Source organism: Gavia stellata, chromosome 1, assembly GCF_030936135.1.
Source record: "Gavia stellata isolate bGavSte3 chromosome 1, bGavSte3.hap2, whole genome shotgun sequence".
Lineage (NCBI taxonomy): Eukaryota > Metazoa > Chordata > Aves > Gaviiformes > Gaviidae > Gavia > Gavia stellata.
Genome location: NC_082594.1, coordinates 31,374,892 through 31,394,552, shown reverse-complemented (window position 1 = coordinate 31,394,552; position 19,661 = coordinate 31,374,892). Strand labels below are relative to the sequence as shown.

Below are 19,661 nucleotides of genomic sequence, written 5' to 3'. Positions count from 1 at the left end.
CTTAACAGCTGAAGGCAAATTGAAAAACCGGGAAAAACACCGAATGATAGTGTTCACTGTCTGCACCATCACTTTGAAAATTTTCCCTGCCGCTCCTGTTTATCACAAAGATGACTCAAGCTGTTATTCATGCTTGGGTGTTACCATCCGAGCAAATCCTCTAGGCTACTGGAAGAGAAACCAGAACAGTTAAAGCCGAGGTCCTGCGTTTCCTGCTTTTGTCTGTGTTGGCAATGTGTTCACTTCTTGGTAGGCACTCACAAAGTGCACAAAACACTCCTTAGGGTTGTAAGATACTGGTTATGTTAGCACAGTATTAATGGATTTATCTGTTGCAGGTATACCAAGTCAGCCCAACCCTTAAGATGCTATTTTGATTCAAGTTGAAACACGACCAAAGGGATTACCTAAGACACAGCAACTATGCCGAGTTTTCATTCTGTGAAATTTGGATGCCATTCTTGATTAAGGATTTAAGTTTTTCTCTACTTCATCTACTGCTTTAAAGTATAGAGTTTCACTATGTTGTTAGACTTCTATAACTTAGGTATTTAGGCTCCCTCTGTACTTGAGACAGAGCGGCACTACCACAAAGCAAATTGTTCTATTTATCTTAAACAGGTATTTTACAATGGGATTATTCACTTTTTGAAGGTACCTCTCTCCACTGACTGTAGAGAGCTTCTGTCTCCATGACAAACCTAAACTAGATGTATAATGTTTGTCTGTTAAGGTTAGTAGAAGTGAATCATATGATTAATATTAGTCTTCATAACTGCGTTTCCCCCTTCCTTTCAGCATTAAGGGGATATTAACAAGAGGTAGTTATTTAATTATGCCTAGTTTTGCTTTAGGTGACTACTTGTGTTACAGATCTTGCCTATAGTCACTGTTGTGGTTTCTGGTCATGCAGAGGTCATGTACTGTTACCAGTGTGGCTACAGAAACAGACAATGTGCCACGATCTCTCTGGCTATAGATTTACAGCTGTAATAGGGAGCTGGATTTTATAACCTGTGCTCAGTGGAGCTTGCAGCTCTTTTAGTGCAGTATTACATATATCTTACCTGTGTCTGCACTGGTCCCAAGTACAGAGTTAGCCACAGAAATAAGACTTGGTTAACATGATATACTTTTAGTCTTTTTTTCCTTAAGGTTGCCCTGATTATTAGAATCATAGAATCATTTAGGTTGGAGAAGACCTTTAAGATCATCAAGTCCAACTGTAAACCTAACCCTGCCAAGTCCACCACTAAACCATGTCCCTAAGCGCCTCATCCACACGTCTTTTAAATACCTCCAGGGATGGTCACTCAACCACCTCTTTGGGCAGCCTATTCCAATGTCTGACAAGCCTTTCAGTGAAGAAATTTTCCCTAATATCTAGTCTAAATTTCCCCTGGCACAACTTGCAGCCATTTCCTCTTGTCCTATCACTTGTCACCCTGGGAGAAGAGACCAACACCCACCTCTCTGCAACCCCCTTTCAGGTAATTGTAGAGAGCGATGAGGTCTCCCCTCAGCCTCCTCTTCTCCAGATGGAACAACCCCAGTTCCCTCAGCCGCTCCTCATAAGACTTGAGCTCCAGACCCCTCACCAGCTTAGTAACACTTTAACAAAAAATAGTGAAATCATTTTCTGGGAATACTTGGTTTTCAATGTTTTTTTTTAATATCGTCCAGTGTTTTGGTGGTCATATCATGGCTGTAGGACTTTCATTTTAGTCCTGCTCTGGTTCTAGATAGTTTGAACTTCAGCTTTTCATCCTGCAGCGTTGCAGTATCTGCATCGCAAATACTTCGTAGGAATTTTTAAAGGTTGCCCATGAGGAAAAAATGTATTAGAATTCAGGGAGGTATACTTGCCGTTCTTTAATTTTGGAAAATCTTGCTGAATTGGGGCACATTTGTTGTGGCTGTTGCCTTAAATACAAAAGTAAATAATGCTTGGGTTAAATTCTGCACCTGTATCCCTGCTGCTTCTTCCTTGGATGGGATTATGCTCTCTAATTTTGTAGTTTTGTAAATCTTTGTAGTGAAACAAAACTGGGAATAGGGGTAGCATGAAGTTTTGTTTTGTTTTGTTTTTTGTCTTGCTTATTTTATCTGAGCCACAGTCCTGAATAACTGTCATAAGCTTTTATTGCTCCGTCTATCCTTATTGCTGTGTTATTTGAGCCATTTTGTAGTTAACTTTTCTATGGGAGATAGAATTAGCTTCTGTTAGGAAGCAAAGTAAGTGCCAAACAAACATTGTCATGTGGGTTGGTTTTTTTCGGCTACAAGCTCAATTTTCAAGCTCTTAAGGGGATAACAGTATCTTGTTGAACTCAAACTGCCAAATTACATGTCATTGGGAGTGGGTTATTGCATGCATAAATACATGGTCTTTGTTTTGTTTGTTTGGTTTGTAGGCCAAATAAGTGCTTTTCTGCCTGCTTTTCTACTGTATAAATGTATGGTATTTCAGTTATATGTTTGTATCACTGAGTGCTTGTCTTACAGTAACTTTCCAGTAATAAAAAGTCCTTATCAGGAATGAGGATCCCCCTGTTTACAACTGTTGAGTGGGAATAGTGTTCACTGTCCTCCAGAAAGGTAATGCCTCTAGGTTTTGTTGAAGCTCTTCATTCTGACAAGCAAACCCAACCCAAATGGGTTAGGCACAGGCTGGTAAGTGCCTATGGTACAATTGAGTGCTGTGCCACTAACATCTGGACCTGTGTGCGTGGTGTTCTCCTGAACTCCTGAGCAGAGACTTCAGGCTTACCCAGTTAGATTGTACCTAGTCTGAACTTGGCTTGGGTAAGTACCCGAACTGTCATCACCCTGTCCTTCCCATTGGGGAGTTAGCCTGCCCAGAACAGAACCGGTGCTTGCCATGCTCTGTCTGTGCCTGTTGCACCTTCCAGCAGCTCAGAGGAACTCGTAGATCTTATCTGGATAGAAATAGCTGCTGACTTTTTTTTTTTTGCACTTACCCACCCACAGGAGCATGTGAAACACAATATGAGCATGCAGTATAAATGGTAAAGTTTCTTTCACACATAAAAAGTGTTAAATAACTTAAGTAAACAAGTAGACCAAGAGTTTTTGATTTGGTTTCATTAATGAAAGATATTTTTGTTTGGACTGAAAAGGCAGATATTTTGGTACTTGCTTTCACCATCTGTATTCTCAGGTTTTTGCCATGTTTTGCTATATACTTAAGAAATTTCTTCATTAAGAAATATCTGCAATGCTGTGGGAACTTTTTTCATTACTTCATAAAAGCATCAAAGTTTTACTATAGATGCTTCCAACTTTAATCATGTGTAGTTCTTGATGCTGTCATGAATGGTAAATTTTTTGTAATCCAGTATCATTCCTTTAGTGACCAGAAGTTTTTATTACATTAATAGTTGCTTTTAGAAGGTGCTTCCCAGGACAAACTTCCAAAAATTAGTAGATCTAAAGTTGCATAATTTTACAGAAAGGTGAAGACTTCCAACTAATGTGTACAATTTACTTCCTTTCATAAAGCAGCAATTTTTGTAGAATTCATCTGAAAAGCAGAAGAGTTAACATAGCCACAGTTGTTTTCATGTGAGATAGACTTAATATTATTCCCCAGATAACAGCATTAATTTCGGGTGCTTCCTGTTACTAGCATTGTTATTTAAGAATTTTTTTTCTTTAAGGCAGCAACTCACTGTTTAAAAAAGGTGGAGTTAGGGCAAATCTTAAAGCTATGTGTGTGGAAAAGTATTCTTTTATCTCTTCATAATAAGATAGGAACTTCTTATTAGACGCCTTCCTTTTTTGTTGCTTGTGGTTTGATTCTCACATTTAAACTGTAGAAAATTTACCACTTCTTAGTGCAGGACAGCTTTTAGTTTTGTTATAACTAGAGTGGACAGGCTGCTTGTTAAATAGAAAAAATAATTTTAAATCTGAAATCTCAGTTCTGGAATTTTTAGTTTTCCAACAGAATGGTAGGTTTTATAGAAGACCAGATGATGTGTGCAGGATTCTTTTTGTTTGTTTTAATTTTGTGATAAGTTCAGTTTTCTTACGGGGAAAAACTGGGCTTGTTTTATAAGCAGTTGTATAACAGGAACTGGATGGGGGGGAGGTGATAAATGTGAAAGACTACAGATTGCTTCAGTGTCAAAGCAGAATTAGAGGATTAGAACAAACTTCTCCATCCAACTTCTTGCAGAAGTATTAGACTGCGCAAGTGTGGCTTTCTGAATTTGCATTCATCTTAAATGAGCTCTGTTGAGTACATTCTGAAAACACGCTAATTCAGTGATTGTCAGTTGTATTTATAAAATTTTTTCAGCACACTGATAATTGGATAACAAATGCAGTCCAGGCATTTACAACTTCTAGATTTAGAATCATTCTGATTTACATTTTGCCTTAGCTTTTGAAATGTATCCTCTTTCATTTTGTCACTGATGCTGAAATGCCAGTAACCCTGAGGTGTAAATGATAATAGTCTAGCAAAAAAGGGAACCTGTCAGGATTTACAGGTCTGCCCAAGCGCAGAAACCTTATAATATTACATTTACTGCTGGAGAAGTATGAACAAATTGCTCTTAATTGATAAAATTCCTAGAAAATAACTTGGAAGAGTAAATAATGCTAGGGCATAATACGCTCAAGCGGGCTTTTCAAAATCATCAGTCTCAGTGAACCTCACCGGGTTCACTGTAATTGTAGTGGAGTTCTTTACGTAATTCTGAAAAATCTCTGGCGATGATGCTGGTTGAAATTAAAAATGAAAATCACTTTCTCATTTCCTAGAGATGACGGAAGACTGTATAATCAGGAGTGATATGGAAAGGCTGAATGGCAATCAAGTGCTCCTTGCCTCTTCCAAAAGAAATTAGGAGGCAGTAATGAAACTAGTGGATTTGAAACAAAAGGAGGTTTGGTTTTTTTAGTTTTGTTCCCTCTCCACACACACACAAAATGTGAACATTTTACTGCAGAACGTTGTGGGTGTTAAAAAGTTTACGCGAGTTCAAAGGGAGACAGGACAAGCTCACAGAAGAAGAAAATTTAGTGTTGCTGAACACACAAACACATCTGACCCAGAAAGTCCTGAGATACAACTGGTGAAGTGGGACAGCACTTGGAGGAGAGAAAGCCTTGTATGCCTCTCCTACTGTTATCTTCTTCCCCAGGCATCCAGCCTTGGCCGCTGTTGGAGGCAGGATTGTAGATTAGCTGAGTGTTTGGGGTCTGATACAGTACAGCCGTTTGTATCTTCTACTTGATCTCATGAGCTCCTTTTCAATCTTTGCATTTCTATGACTGAGGTTACTTTCTTAAGAAATAAAAGTTTGAAGGTTGATTCCAGTTAAGGATTTCTTACCTGCCGGAAGCATCATCTATGGGTTTTTTTAAGCACTTCTAGATGAAAAATATAAAGAAGTATTTGACTTGGCATTGGTACTTCTTTAAATGTCAAAGACATGTATACTGAGTGAAACAAATTTTTACTATATTCTGTTCCTGAGAAAGCTGGAAATTAAAATTTGAAGCTGAATATAAAAAGTATAAAATGGGAAATCTTTTGCTTTTGAAGTAATGGTATGTTGAGGTAAATCAGAGGTGTTGATAGAAAGTTTGTTTCTTTTTCCTTGTCTTTTGAAACTGCTGGTTTAATTATCTAGTTATCAATGGTTGCCTACCTTGGTTTAGATTAAAAAAAAATGCTTAGAATCAACTAAATTTTCACCGCTTTTATTTTTATGGTAGGTGTGCAGTATCTGCACGCTGTAGATGAAGAAACCAGGATACAAAGAACAAATTTGTAAGTTTTGATCCTAAAGCTCAACTCCTAACCCCCCTTGCATAGCATATGAGTAAAAATAATGTACTTTTAGGAAGTATTGCATGCAACACATTCAGATGCTCAGGAGCTCTGACAATATAAGCCATTTTTATTTAAGATGCCTAGGCATGATTTAAGAGCATAACTCCTCATCTAGATTTAAATTTTGGCATAAGCTCTTACCAGAGAGACAGAAGAGTTGATATCAAAGGCAGGAGCAGAGGGAAGGAGTGAGGCTGTTCAGGAATGTACCAGTGAAAACATTGCTCCATCCACAGCTCTCCAGGATAATCTTGTTGCAGAACCAGAAAAGGTGGAGGAAACCTTGTCCAGTCCTGAATAGCTGGTAGCTTGACTTTATATCAGCTTCTTCTGGGAGGTACAGGTTCACTCCCCGTCTTCTGAATCAGTCAGATCAGGAATTTCTCAAGTAATGGTCAGATTCTTTAAATTACAGATGTTGCTTTTTTGACTCTGTTCTTTTTTTGGTTTTTTGTTGGTTGGTTGGGCTTTTTTCCCCTGTGGAAAGAGTGAAGTATGTTTAATAATGAAAAATATAAAGCTTCCTCAAACAATTTTGAGGTAGCAAGCTGGTAAAACTGCTCAGAAAGCTATTGTACTGTGTTGCACTATGCTATCGCAAAAAGCAGAAGCTACTACCCTGGAGAGTGAGTGCAAGGCAGAACTTCTTCATGCTTCCCCAGGCTCTTGGAGCTAATACACCAAGGAAAGTCTGGTTTAAAGAGGAGTACTCATATATGCGGCTTTATCTGCTTGTTCTGCTTTTAAGTCAGTATTTTTTTTTTTTTTTCCAGTTTCGTAATCTCAGAAAGAGCAGCTTCTCTTTACCAGGGTGAGGCTCCAGGGTGTTTGCTGCTGTAATGCAGAGGTGTTGCTGAACAAGTTGTCACTCAACCAAGTAACAGCTTTGCCAAACTCAGGGAGAATAGTAGCCTAGAAACATAGCCCAGCAGTGACATTAAGGGCTTTAGTCCCAAAGTCTTTGGAGGGAGTCTAATATTAAACAGGCTCTTCAGAGAGAGGTGTATTGAGACATTAGAGATGCATATCTGGCTTTTGAACTTTGGATTTGTCAGTGACTTTGGATTTGTTAGTGGCGTATGGAATATGTATGGAATTTCTACTCATGCTGGGGGTTTTGTGCATTTTTCTGAAGTCAAATATGAATCCGAAGAGTTTAGGATTCCCAACTAAGATAGCTGCCTATTTTCAGATGTTATGCAGACATTTATATCTATGCTATCTTTGTAGCTTAAACTCATACTACTTGAGTTTTCCTTTCGTAAGATGTGTGGATAAAGATTTAAAATGCTGTTAAATTTAAAATTCAATTGGGATTAGCTTCTAGCAGTCTTTGAGTAACTCAGTTTTCCAGTAGTAGTGGCAATGTACAGTTGATTTACAACAATTAAGCAAAAGCTTTGCAAACTAAAGTAAGTAAACTCAACCAGATAACATATCATATACTCTGACAGCTCAATGTGCATTTTCTCCAACACTGATTTGCGCTTCCATATACTGCCCTGAAGTAAAAATGTCACTATGCTATATCTATGTTGCAACTGACTACCCTAAATCTAAAGTGCAAATTAATTTTAATTCAGTTCTTATTCTTGACTCCATTGTTTTGGGGTAGGAGAAACAAACACTTACTACGTACTTCTAAATATTTATTTAATTTTACAGCAATGTTAAATTAATTTTGAGGAAAATGTACACAATGTTCTAATAGCTGGGAAACATACATAGAATGTTTTAAAGCACTCTTGTCTATGTATTCCTGTTTGTAACAGTAATATTTGTAGAGTTCTACTTTTACATGGCTTTGACTTTTCAAAGTGTCTCGATTAATTTTGCCAGCACGTAGCCTGAAGTAATTTATTTTTATACTTTATAAAGTTTGCAAGAAAATAGCATTTGAAATTTTAAATGCTCATTTTAAAAATGTTTCTAGGACACAAAAGATTGAGAGGAAGTTTCACTCTAAAAATTACTGAGTCTTGAATTTCTTTATGGGACACCAAATAGTTTCCTAGAAGAAATATTTAGGTTGACGCACATGCTCATTTCTAGTTAGCAAAGGTCATGTTTTTCTGAGAAACTACTACTTTGAGATTGAATTACCTTATTTGGAGGATGTTATTTTGCTCAAACTTCATGTTGAGTTGAAGAACTTCTCACAAAAGAGTTTATTAAAGTGATACTGTACCTAAAGCACTAACTTCAGTCATCAGAGGTTATTTTCTTATAATTACACAGACATCTGAGACAGAGATGAGAAGAAAAACCAGTTTGTCTGAGTTGTTTCCAGATGCCCTAAACTACCAGAAGATTTAATTGCTTTATGGGGGCCAGGCTTGTGGAGAGAGCATATATTTTATCAGATAAACGTGGGAGAAACGAAGTTCTTGTAGCCCATTGATTGAAACCTCCTATGAACGTAATGGTCCCTAAGAAGGAAGGTGCAGGGAGAAAGACAGGAGGGAGGATTCAGATAGAGAAGAGGAAACAACAGAGCAGGCACAGTAGCTGAAGTGATGTGATCAATATGGTGCTGTTTTCCTCAGCAACTGGATCCTGCCGTGTAAACCAGGTATTTTCACCCCCATGCTCAGTAACTTGGAAACTGATACCATTATTAAAAATGAGCAATTGCTTTAATTTCAGAAAAAAACCTACCTACTCTTTCATTTGTATTTGACTTGACAGACAGTCTTTGGACTTTGGTCAACCTAATCAGAAACCAAAAGTTAATTTCTAACATACAACCTGTCAGAACAGACATTTGACATAAATTCTTAAAATACTTTTTCTGTGTACTATTATGCTAAACACTTTTACAGCCTTATCATAAACTTTCTGATGTGAAGGAAGCATAACATTTACATATCAGAATATATTTCCACAGCTGAGTAAATGTGCAGGCTTCTAATTCCAGTTTAGTCCCAGTAGTCTTTTAATACAGTTTATATTGTCGAGTCACTGTCAAATATTTTCATTTTTATGGTCTGAAGGCTGTGTTGAATGAAGTTTTCTGAAACTGGCCTTTCGGAGAATCTGAAGTCCCGTGGTCTAGTGGACCGGTTCTTTTTTATCGAATTTTGAATTGTATCCGATGTAAAGTAATAGACTATAGGGTCAAAACAGCAGTTTGAAACGGCGATGCACAGAGTGACGGGGTACATAGTCCTCACTGCGGTTACCACTGAACAATTAATCCATGTCTGTGTTCTCATAAGAGAGTAAAGTATTAAGGTAACATTATAAGGCACAAAGCAGAAGCAGAATATCACCAAATGGACAAAAATCATTTTGAGTACCTTTTCCTTGCTTAATTTATTCCGACTTAATGTAAGCGGTTTATTCAAAGTCCGTAAGACCATAGTAGAGCAGGTCACGTTCAAGATGAGTGGAATGAAAAACCCAACTATTTCGATGAAGATAACAATCCGGGATAGGTAGGTTTTCCATGTGTCCTCGGAAAAGTTTTCAAAACACGTTCTTTGTTCAGTGTTATTACGGAGGTTTGTAGACTGGAAAAAGCTTGCCGGTGTGCTGCCGGCTAACACGGTTATCCATACTGCAGCGCAGACAATTTTTGCATTCCTTTTGGTTCGGAGAGTCTTAGATCGAAAGGGGTGTACTATAGCTAAAAAGCGATCTACGCTTATGCAAGTCAGAAATAAAATGCTCCCATACATATTTGTGTAAAAAAGGGTGACAGAAATCTTGCAAAGAATGTCTCCAAACAGCCAGTTTCTCGCTACAAAGTAATAAATCCTGAAGGGTAATGTAAACACAAAAAGCAGATCCGATATTGCTAAATTCAGCATGTAAGTTGTAGTCTCGTTTCGCACTTTTAATGTGCAAATAAAAATGTAGATAGCAACGCAGTTTGCTATGAGGCCCAGAACAAACACCATACTAAAGATACACCCGTATAAGGTATATTTAAAGGAGTCCTCAGTGGAGCAGTTAGAGCTTACCATTATAATGGTATCTTTAGAATTCCTGTGATTTGGAGGTTTCTCTGGTATTTTTTATCGCAACTTTTTGAATTTCAGAAAGACTTGCAGAGGTACTTGAAGTGGGTGCCTTGGTAAGTTTGTTGCATGGTAAAGCTTCAGAGAAGAAACACAAGCTCTGTAGCAGGGGAGTACATCTCCAGCAGTAATCACCAGGAGGTCACTCTTCTCTTCCAAGTGCTATTTGCAATCACATAGCCAGTCTTTAACAGGCAAAAAGCATATCATTTGTGGCAGATGAGGTCATCCCGATGCTTCCTTAGTTCCATTTTCCCCCTCGATTGGATGAAGCCGTCGTAGAACTTTCTGCCTTATTCGTGGCTGCAGATCGTGATGGCGAAGTCTCGTCCATCTGAACTGACCGGGGACGTGTGCTTTAGAAAACCGTTCCCTGGACGCCGCGAAGTGTCGGCACTTGCATTTCTCTCCCAGCTTCCTTTCTGTAAAACGAGCTTCTCGGCTCCTCGGAGCGCTCGCTCGCTCGCCCCACTGGGTGGGAAGCAAGCTGCTTGCGAGGGCAGAAACGAAATTCCAGAGCGTGTTTGTTCCTGCAGAGCGCAGCCCTCCGTGTCCTGCGCACCGGCAGCCTCTCGACGGCCCGGCTTCTTCTGGAGAGGAGAGAAGAGAGCTCAGGCAATTTGTAGCATGACATCACAGGAAGAAGAGGTCGGGACTCGCTGAAGAATGGTTTCAATTCAGTTTGTTTGCCTTCCCCTAATCTGATAATGTGTCTGCTGGGACTGTACCTTGCAGGCGTGCAAATGGTCACCAGCAGAGAGCTGCAGCTGCAGCCTCCTGTTAACTCTTTCCGTACTCCCTGAAGGTGTTTTGTCAGTGTTGCTGGAGTCCGAAAGCCTCATCGCAAAATCTTTTTCTTCAGTTATGAGGAGACTTTTCAGTGTCTGAATAACTCTTGCGCCTTAAAATTCCCATTTTTCTTTGGCGATAGTAGTAATTGTGGGATCTTGTATGTTATGTAGGATTGAACTAATGTTACATTTTTTAATAGATATCTTTGCTTGTGATAGATAATGCATCAATCACCAGAAATCAGCTGAGTAGTTCTATCTTAATTCCCTCAATACACCAGTACAAACCTCAAGAGGGACAAAGTAACATGGATAGGTGATTAAATGATTTCACCAAATAATTACTGAAAGAGAGAGGCATAAAGATTATGAACCTGTGGGTTGCTCTTGGATGTTCCCAGGACTGAGATGTGTTGCAGTGGGAGGAGAAATTTTTAACTGGTTCCGTATTCAAAAGCATATCCCAAGCTCTAGTTCTAATCAGAAAGGTGGTTCTTCTTGCAAAAAAATGCTTCAATTTTTTTTTAAATTTTGTGGTACAAAAAGCATTTTCTTCAATATGTAAGCACAGAATTAATATACCAAAATAAATACTGCGCTATGCAATTGTTTCTGATAATTTAAAGGGGGCCAGTTATCGCACATGCACAAAGTAGTCCCATTAGTCACTGATTAATGAAACGAAAACATGTTGTAACTAATTAAATCGTTAAGTAAATACAAAAAAAGCAGCTCTTACTGCCTTTAGGGGAAGATATGAGATAAATCTCAGTTTAGACAGACTCATTTATTTAACAACAGCTTGGATAGACTCACTTCTGGCATCAAAACCAGTCTATTTCTAAGTCTTAGAATAACAAATCTCTTCATATCTGGCTGGGTGGCATGGTTCTTTTGAACTAGATTTTAATCAGTTGTACCTAAGCAAGGCTCTGGGCAAAAACTTTCTAGTCTGGTGTAAAAGAGAATAAGTAATAGCACTTCACAGGGTTTTGGAGTAGTTTCTTAGTGTAAGGTATGTCAGACAAAATTCGGAAACATGCAAAACTGGCTCTTGCTTATTTCAAGTTTTCTTGATAAGTTTCTTCTGTGAAACTCTTTCACCTTGATTTCGAGGTAAAATCAAGCAGTTTCATTTCAGTAGGCTAAAACCACAAGAAACCTTTCTGACTATTTTTGAAATTCATACTTAACCGTAAAGCGTAGCTCATTTTCTACTTCTAAGTCAGCAAGAAATGAAAATGTGAGCCTGGCAGAGTGTCTTGTGTGTCCAACTTAACTTGTACCTTAGCATAAAGTTGCCTTACCTGGCTTTCCTCACCGAAGCAGTTGTCACATGTGCTTAAATTTTGTTTCTATTCCCAACAGCCTTGACCGGTGAAAGGGGAGTTTTCCTGCAAGAGTCCCCGAGTTCTGCACTGGGCCTTGGGAGCTCTGAGCTCAGTTTTCCTGCTCTGGCTTTGTTTGCACAGGAAAACTGTGTGGGGCAAGCTCAGTTACTGGAATGAAAATCCCTGACGTACAGAAATTTGACATCACATGTCAAAACCTCAAGCAATATTTCATGTTTAGAGAGAGAAATTAATGGAAGTGAGTAGGGGTCTTTTACTCATGAGTACTTGATTTTCTATTTGGGTAAAGGTGTGGGTACACAGAGAAAGGGTGTGCATGTCTGACCAGGAGCACTGTCCGTTTTACCATGGTAAATGTGTTTCATAGCAATCATGAAAGTGCATCCTCAGCCTTCCATTTGTCCGTCAGAGCCCCTGCCTTGCTGCGGCCCATGTTATTGCTCCTGTTGCGAATGTGGGCACTAGTCAGAGCTGTGTTTTAGGGGCTTGGGTATATGCTTCTGCTGTCTTTGGGACTTTCTCTTCCTCCTGCACCTTTCTGGGCAGAACAGTATGTGCACCTTACAGTAACTGAAGAACTAAGTGATATTTGTACGCTTCCAGAAATAGCGTTCAGCTGCAGAGTTTCTCCACCTGCAGAAGAAAATTTGAAAACCTTAAGTAGACAGGCTTTTACTTCGTATCGCTTTTCAGTGAGGAGGTGTATTACTGAGCAGGCAGTCCGAATCATTTTAGTGTTAAAAGTCTGAATGGCAAAGGTGAATTGCATACCCCTTTTCTTAAATTAGATGTAGCTGCTTGTTATCAAGCAGTGTTTTCATTTGTGTGAGCTTCTCCGAGCTGAAGAACCTGCGTTAGTGCACCGCGAGCCGCGGGAGTCAAGAGCAGCCTCCCTTCTGGCCGGGTTCCAGTGTGAGCTGGGAGGAAGCTTCATCGTGCACTTTCCTTTTGTTGGATAACATTTCAAGATGTTGGGCTCTGTGCTGTCACATTTGAAAAAGCCTTCAGTAAGGCCCAATGCTTTAAAAAATAATAAAAAAAAAAAGTTTATCAGTTATTATGGAGGAAGAATTGACATGGTAATGACCTTGCTTATGCTCCTTCACCACAGGCAAATTTTCCTTTGGGATGGGGAGGCAGGAGGAAGCAGCTGCAGGGAGGGCCCTGTATGCTGGGGTTTTTGTTTTTCCTCCAAAGGAAACGATGCTGCCACTGCGGGGAGATGCGTATGTAAGTCTGTCTGCATCAGAAACGGGAATGAGTTAGGACCTGTCATTTGTTGCTGGTGCGAGATGAGCGAAGGCTGCATTTCCATCAACAGGCTTCCTGTGGCTCTTGAAGAGGCACCGAAGGTAGACTGAGTGTGGGCTCCTTAAAGCTAAGAGCTGATGAGATGGTTGAGTTTAGATATCTAGGACTCTTTACAGCCTTGAGTGATCTTGGATTTGTGTGGCAAACCTATTCCAGCATTGAACAGAGGGGCAGAAGGAGAAGTCCTTATAACCCTAGCAGTGTGCTAGTAGAGTGGCTGTAGGACACTACCACCACCAACTGCTGCTTCCTCCTACCCCTGGATGTCATAGAGTTGGAGACTTGCTCTCATTTAGGACAATGAGATCCCTTAAATTCAGAAGTCCAAGCTGAGTGGTAAAGAAATATTTCATTGAAAATAAACAAGCATTGGGAGGCTTTCCAAGCTTTCGGAGTTGTTTTGGCCACTGTTGCGTGTTCCTCTGGTGTTAGTCTAGTTTTCAGTGCTGGAATCAAACAGCAGTTGCAGTCAAAGGTGAAATGAATTTTGAATTTGTCTTGTGAACCGTATTTAGTCTGATGCTGATGCTACTACTAAAAGCTCTTACTCTAGATAAAAACAACTTCAACATTAATAGGGTTACAATAAATTCTTACAGTGCTTCCAAAGCCAGAGTATGCGCTGTTAAATGAAGGTTGTCAGAGATGCACAAAACGCTGTATGTAACTCCATTATTCTATAACTAATGTTACTGCTTTTAGAGGCGTGACTGTATCATGGTACAGGTGTTTGTTCTCACTTTGGTTAAGCAAACTTATGCAAAAGGACTTGTGCTATCTGTTGCAGTGAAGACAACCCCTGGCAGGACAGTATGTTCTTTGCCCTAAGTGTTGTTATTTATCCAATCATTTTCATGGGTTTTAGCACTTTTAGTCTATTTACTGGAGTTTCTCTTTGAGTGTGTGTATGTCCAGGAAGGAATTTATTATGGTTGAGATATAGGGTGGGAGCCAGGAAGTCTGTTTCTGGCTGTGCCGCAGATTTTCTGTTCCAGGCCTGGTGGAGTTTTCTATGACTTTGTGCTTTAGCTTTTCTCCGTGTAAGAGCTCGTTCACTTCCTCACTGGGATGTGAGGCCATCTTAATTGTAAATATAGTTTGGAGTCCTTGGATGGAGAATCCATTATTAAATACAGTATTGAGATAATTACAGTGGCTAGTGAATGCGATAAAAATGTAGGAAGATTAAAGTTTTGTATTTTTAGATTAGATTCCTGCCAAGCAAAAGGATCTATTAAAAGACTTCACTTGATCCAACTCCATAAATCTATGGGGAGGTAGGTACAGAGAAAGCAGGGCTGGGAAATTTGATCTTCTCAGCTACCTTCCAGGAGCTGCCTGCTCAGGCACTCATAAGCTGCTGTAAGACTGCTTCTGGTAAGTGGCTTACTGCCTTCTTAAAATGCAATGGTGGTGTCCACCTATGGAGACAGAGTGAAGTAGTTAGCGCACTGAAAATTCCCCTTTTTTTCCCCCCCTTAAAAATTTTCCAGTGTAGTAGGTAAGTCTTCAAATGAGCATTATAAGACTGACAGTGAACAGACTAATCCTGCATGACTATTGCATAGCCAGTTAAAGACTCCTCCATATCAGGAAACTTGTTAGCTTAATGCAAATGAAACTACACATACAAATTACAAATAAAAGTTAAAAGAAAACTGTAGATGTTTTCCACTGAAAGTTTGACTGACCTTCTAGAACCAGTTTTCCTGATTAGTCTTTGTTTTACTAGCTATGTTCTAGTACATAGCTGCCAAAAATCTTTCAAATATTTAAAAAAAAAAAGGCAAGAGAAGCTAAAGTATTTGGGCTGTGGGTCTATTAGTTTCTCTAAGTTAAAATAATTTCTCTATGTGCGTAATTGCTTAAAAAGGGAAAAGGAAGCTCAGAATAAAATGAGAGTTCTTCGTTCCTGTGCATTTGAAACACTTCTCCTTTTCTTTTTAGAATTGTTTCGATTTCCTTTATAAGGAATACAACTGCTCCTCTCCTGCTTGCAGAAAGAGGAAACGATTTCTCTCCTTTTGTATAAATTCAGGCTGCTAGACTCCTTTTTTTCCCCTCCACTCTTGGATTCACGGAGAGGAAGGCTTTTCAAACCCAAATATAGGTATAGCAAAGGTATTGTGTTGTTGCAATCTCTCTAAATAACTTGAGAACAACGGATTGCTTTGGTTCTTTGTTCTTAAAAATATGTGCAGTGAATATGACAATCATACTTTAAGAAATGCCACTTGTAGTCAAATTCTAGTTCTGAAACACTTCTTCACAGTATTTGTTGTATGTCCATGTGTGAGTAAGCAGTTTCTTTGAGCCACTTCCATTAGTTATATGAAGTCCCTTCCTTGCTGTTTCCTATACTGTCCTTTATATACCTAGTATTATAAAGAGAAGTGGACTACAGAGAACATGTTTTTACTTAAGGAATACTATGTCAAAGCAGATACAGGCAGAAAGGAAAACCAACATGTGTTGATTAATAATTTTTAAGCAACTAAGAGGCAAATAAGTATCTTCTGTTGCTTTCCTAGCTGGAACCCTCTCCTTTGAAGTGGAATTTGGATCTAAAGTGCTACTGTTGGGACTGTGTTCAGTCATTGCAGTATCCCTTAGCATAACATAATCCTTCAGAATACTTACAAGTCTACTTGAGGTTTTCTAAATAACTTATGGGGGAACTTCTTAAGAGAATGAGAAAATGGGAGAATCTTTAAAAATACTACTAATTTGACATTCTTTTCCTTGTTCCATATTGATTTTGCATAAAAGTTTTTTGGAGGAAGGTTTTGGGAAAAGTTTCTCAAATGGAGAAAAGTGCAGAACTATGTCCTGGAGTTTGCCATACAAGTTCTGAAGGTACTTGTAGAATACTTCATTTCAGAAAATATTGTATGTACCCTCTGCTTACATTTTAGAGCTTGTTCTTGACATTATTTGGTTTATTGACCACAATAGTTGAGACAGAGATTGAAAATTTTTTAAAGCACAATACTGCAAGTTTGAAAGTGATTTTTGTGATAGCGCTAATAGAAATGTGCAGTGTCTAATGGTAAAAGAAGCTTTGCTATCTCAAAGGTCCAGTTAATGCTGATGAACGTGTTAGGCTTACCTGGAATTACGTGAATGGTATCATGGAATATGCAGATTGGTTGTTTGCATTGTAAATACACCTGAGCAGTTACAGCAGTGTTTTAGGCCACTAACGGATGACTGATAAATACTTGCATGAAGGTTCTTGAGTTGCATTTTTGTGTAACTCATGGAAAGTCCCAGCAGCAGTTTTTGCTTACATTCTCACATATTTTGATGTGCAAAGTAAATTTCTCTGAGGACGCGATTACAAAGATATCCAGAGGGAGCAAGCAATAACTGGATAAGATATTATCAGCATGTCCATTTGTTATCCGATACATTTAAAATGGTGGCCCCCACCTCCCTCTAATATATGCAGCAAGAGCAGGTAAGAAATGCCACACCTACTTACCCCTCCCTGCAGCTTCAACTTTAAATTCTTCATTTTCTGTAGTTAGGAACAGTGTGTGTGTGTATGTGTGTTAGGGGTTGCTGATTTAAATCTCTGACCCTTTATATAGTCTCACTTTAAGGGAGAAATTACTTTGCATGAAGAGCAAAATCACCATTTCCAATCCGTCTCTGGAGTAATTTAATGAGCCCACTTGGCAAGATAAGAAACTCTTAGAAGTCGATTGAAAATGGTTCCGCTGCTGTGTAGCGCAGTATTTCTCAGAGGCTCTACAGTATATGTAGTAGACATTGTACAGATGTTTGTTAGGGACAGTGATATGGAGAGTTGGCAGTTTCTAACAGGTATCCAGGTACGTCCTGAGGTGATGTTCAGAGTTGCGCTTTACAGATTAATTCAGGAAAACTTCTTTGCATATACTGTAGTGTATTCCCTGGAAGAGAGGCAGCATGGCATCGTGCATTAGAAGTGTATGTTAGACATCTGATTATGACATATAAGTAAGTCTAGTTGACCTTACAGTAGGCTAGTAGAGGTTAGATAACATGAAATCTTTTTCAGCTTTCATCTATGGATTGAGTGGTTTAAAAGGGATGGGTTAAAAAGCAAAGTAAAGGATGATAAAGATAAAAAGCTTGAAAAATGGACATTGACATTGTTCAGAGGGAAGGAAAATGGAAAAGGGATTAGTAAACAGTCTTAGGAACATGATTTTCAATGGATAGAAACAGGATGAAAGGACTTTGTAAAATGTCAGGTAGGAAGAGAAATGCCTTAATTATGACAAAATACCTGCATTCCTGAACTCTAATTTGCATTTTTTTTGAACTTTAAAAAAAATATGTGTTTATTCAATCACTCTGCAAACATGATTGAAATAATGTCAGTATCCGAAATTTCTCTCCCCCTTATATGCAGGAAATAAGTTAAATGGCTTTCCCTAACAGTGTGGCAAGTTCTGGCTCTACTCGAGCTTGTACTTTCTAAATTGTAGGATTAGAAATTTGAAGTTTAACTGGAGTTGGCAGAAATTTGCCAAATGTTCCATGACGAAAAATTCTTATTCAAAATACTTTGCAAGTGCAAAACATTACTGTTTTATGAAAGAAAAAAAAGAGCAGCTGCTGTAGTGAGCGAATACTAGGAGTGATAGGAAGGAAATGGAAGAAGCTTCATGAATTATTTTGGAAGCTATTCCAAACATACCTGATGAAATGGGTCAGAACGGAACTGTAGAAAGACGTTTGTAATCTGTTCAGTTCTAAGGCAATTACATTTTATTTTTCAGATCTTTAGTTTAAGTTTTTGCCCAACGTGTATTCTCTGGCCAGGATTGAGGTAGGCCAGTTCCATGTCAAACTGGTGTTCATCCGCATAGCTCTTGAGGATGTATTTCACTTTCATGCCAAATTACTTGCAACCACTGCATCAAGTGCTTGCAGCCTCTTGCAGTTTTGGCCGAATGGAGGCCTCTGACTTTGTACGAGAGGATTTTAACCTCTACTTGTCAGAGACAGCACAAAGCCCACAGTCATGTTCCTATTCTCTTTTTTGTAAAGGGTAACATTATGAAGCTATTGAAAGAATTTACCGTAGTCGTTCAGTAAGATTTATGTGAATTCATGTAGTTTAAAGAAAAACCTATGATATTAATTTGGTTTCCTTCACAAAACTGGAATGTAAGAAGTTAGGGGGACAAAAAAAAATGTTTCATAAGAGTTGTTCAAGCTGGTAAGCTAATTAGTATAGATAAATGCTGACATGAAAATGCTTGTCAGGGGAGAACTACTGCCAAAAAGCAGAACTTGGACTTGATTAATGTGAAGAACTATTACTTTCTAAATGTGTAAGTCAGCAAATAACCTCTTTAAATTCTGCATCCTAAGATCACTTAAATGATTATTTAGCATATCATTGGTAAACAGCAATTACAAGTACTTCAGGTGACTTCGCCCCCACAACTGCTCTTTCCTTCCAGCCCATACCCTGAAGTGTTATGAAACAAATTCAGGACTTCATGAACGTCTTTATTACCTTGTCGACCACGTTTAGCAGTTGTATTTCTAGTGTGACAATCAGCTAATACCTAGAAGGTAAGAAAGGAAATGTCAAAACTTTGGAGGAGGGACAATGGACATGCTTCTCATGTGGTATTTTAAAATTTTCTGCTGAAATCTTGGAAGGAATCAAGTGAGTCTCTCAAATGCAAAAGACACAGTGTACATTAGAAAAGGAAAAGCCATTTTTCTGTCAGCTAAGCTTCTACAGAGGTCTGAAGGTTGGTTGAAGGAACATTTGTCACAAACGTACCGTTTCCACTTGGATCTGTGTTAATAATCTTCCTGGAAGGGGCAAGGTATTTGTCTGGGAGATGTCGGTTTGACCCTGGCAGGAGAGGGGAGGCTGGAACCCACGTCTCACGCTCTGAGCAAGTGCTCTCCTTATGACAGATTTCTCATCCTTTTGCTATATGAGAGTGAGTCCTCTGAAACAGGGTGCTTAGCCTCAGAAAAAGGCACTACATGGAGAACAGAAGCTTTCTCCTGCACTTCTGAGTGAGCTGTCCATGCAATTGGGGTTTGGCTCCTCCAGGTTCTTCCAGCGGTGGTGTTAGTGAGATCCGGGTAGTGGCATGCAGCATACACTGTCCTGCGCACCCCTCACTCAAGTTTCTGGGTTTCATCAAACTTTCTCAGCTGCTGTCTGTGGCGGTTTAGTGGCTCACTGGTATAGGTGGAAAAAGTTAACGTACGGCTACACAAATCCTTCAGATCTGAGGTGGAAGCAGTAGTATTGAAAGTCGTTAGCTCTAAGTTTCAGTAGTTATCAGTT

At 39.0% G+C, this 19,661-nt stretch overlaps 2 protein-coding genes across 2 annotated transcripts in view; one reads left to right on the top strand and one right to left on the bottom strand.

Annotated features, from left to right (window-relative positions):
- The window catches only part of RB1 (RB transcriptional corepressor 1), an 80,014-nt gene that overhangs the window by 37,164 nt on the left and 23,189 nt on the right, over window positions 1–19,661 (top strand). The window lies entirely within an intron of this gene.
- Window positions 8,643–9,866, bottom strand: LPAR6 (lysophosphatidic acid receptor 6). Its single transcript, XM_009810027.2, has one exon. The coding sequence runs from the start codon at window positions 9,835–9,837 to the stop codon at window positions 8,815–8,817; it is 1,023 nt and encodes a 340-aa protein (XP_009808329.1). The 5' UTR covers window positions 9,838–9,866; the 3' UTR covers window positions 8,643–8,814.

Bases quoted from the DNA above. Each gene is read 5' to 3' on its own strand.
- LPAR6 (XM_009810027.2), bottom strand. From the start codon at position 9,837: ATGGTAAGCTCTAACTGCTCCACTGAGGACTCCTTTAAATATACCTTA.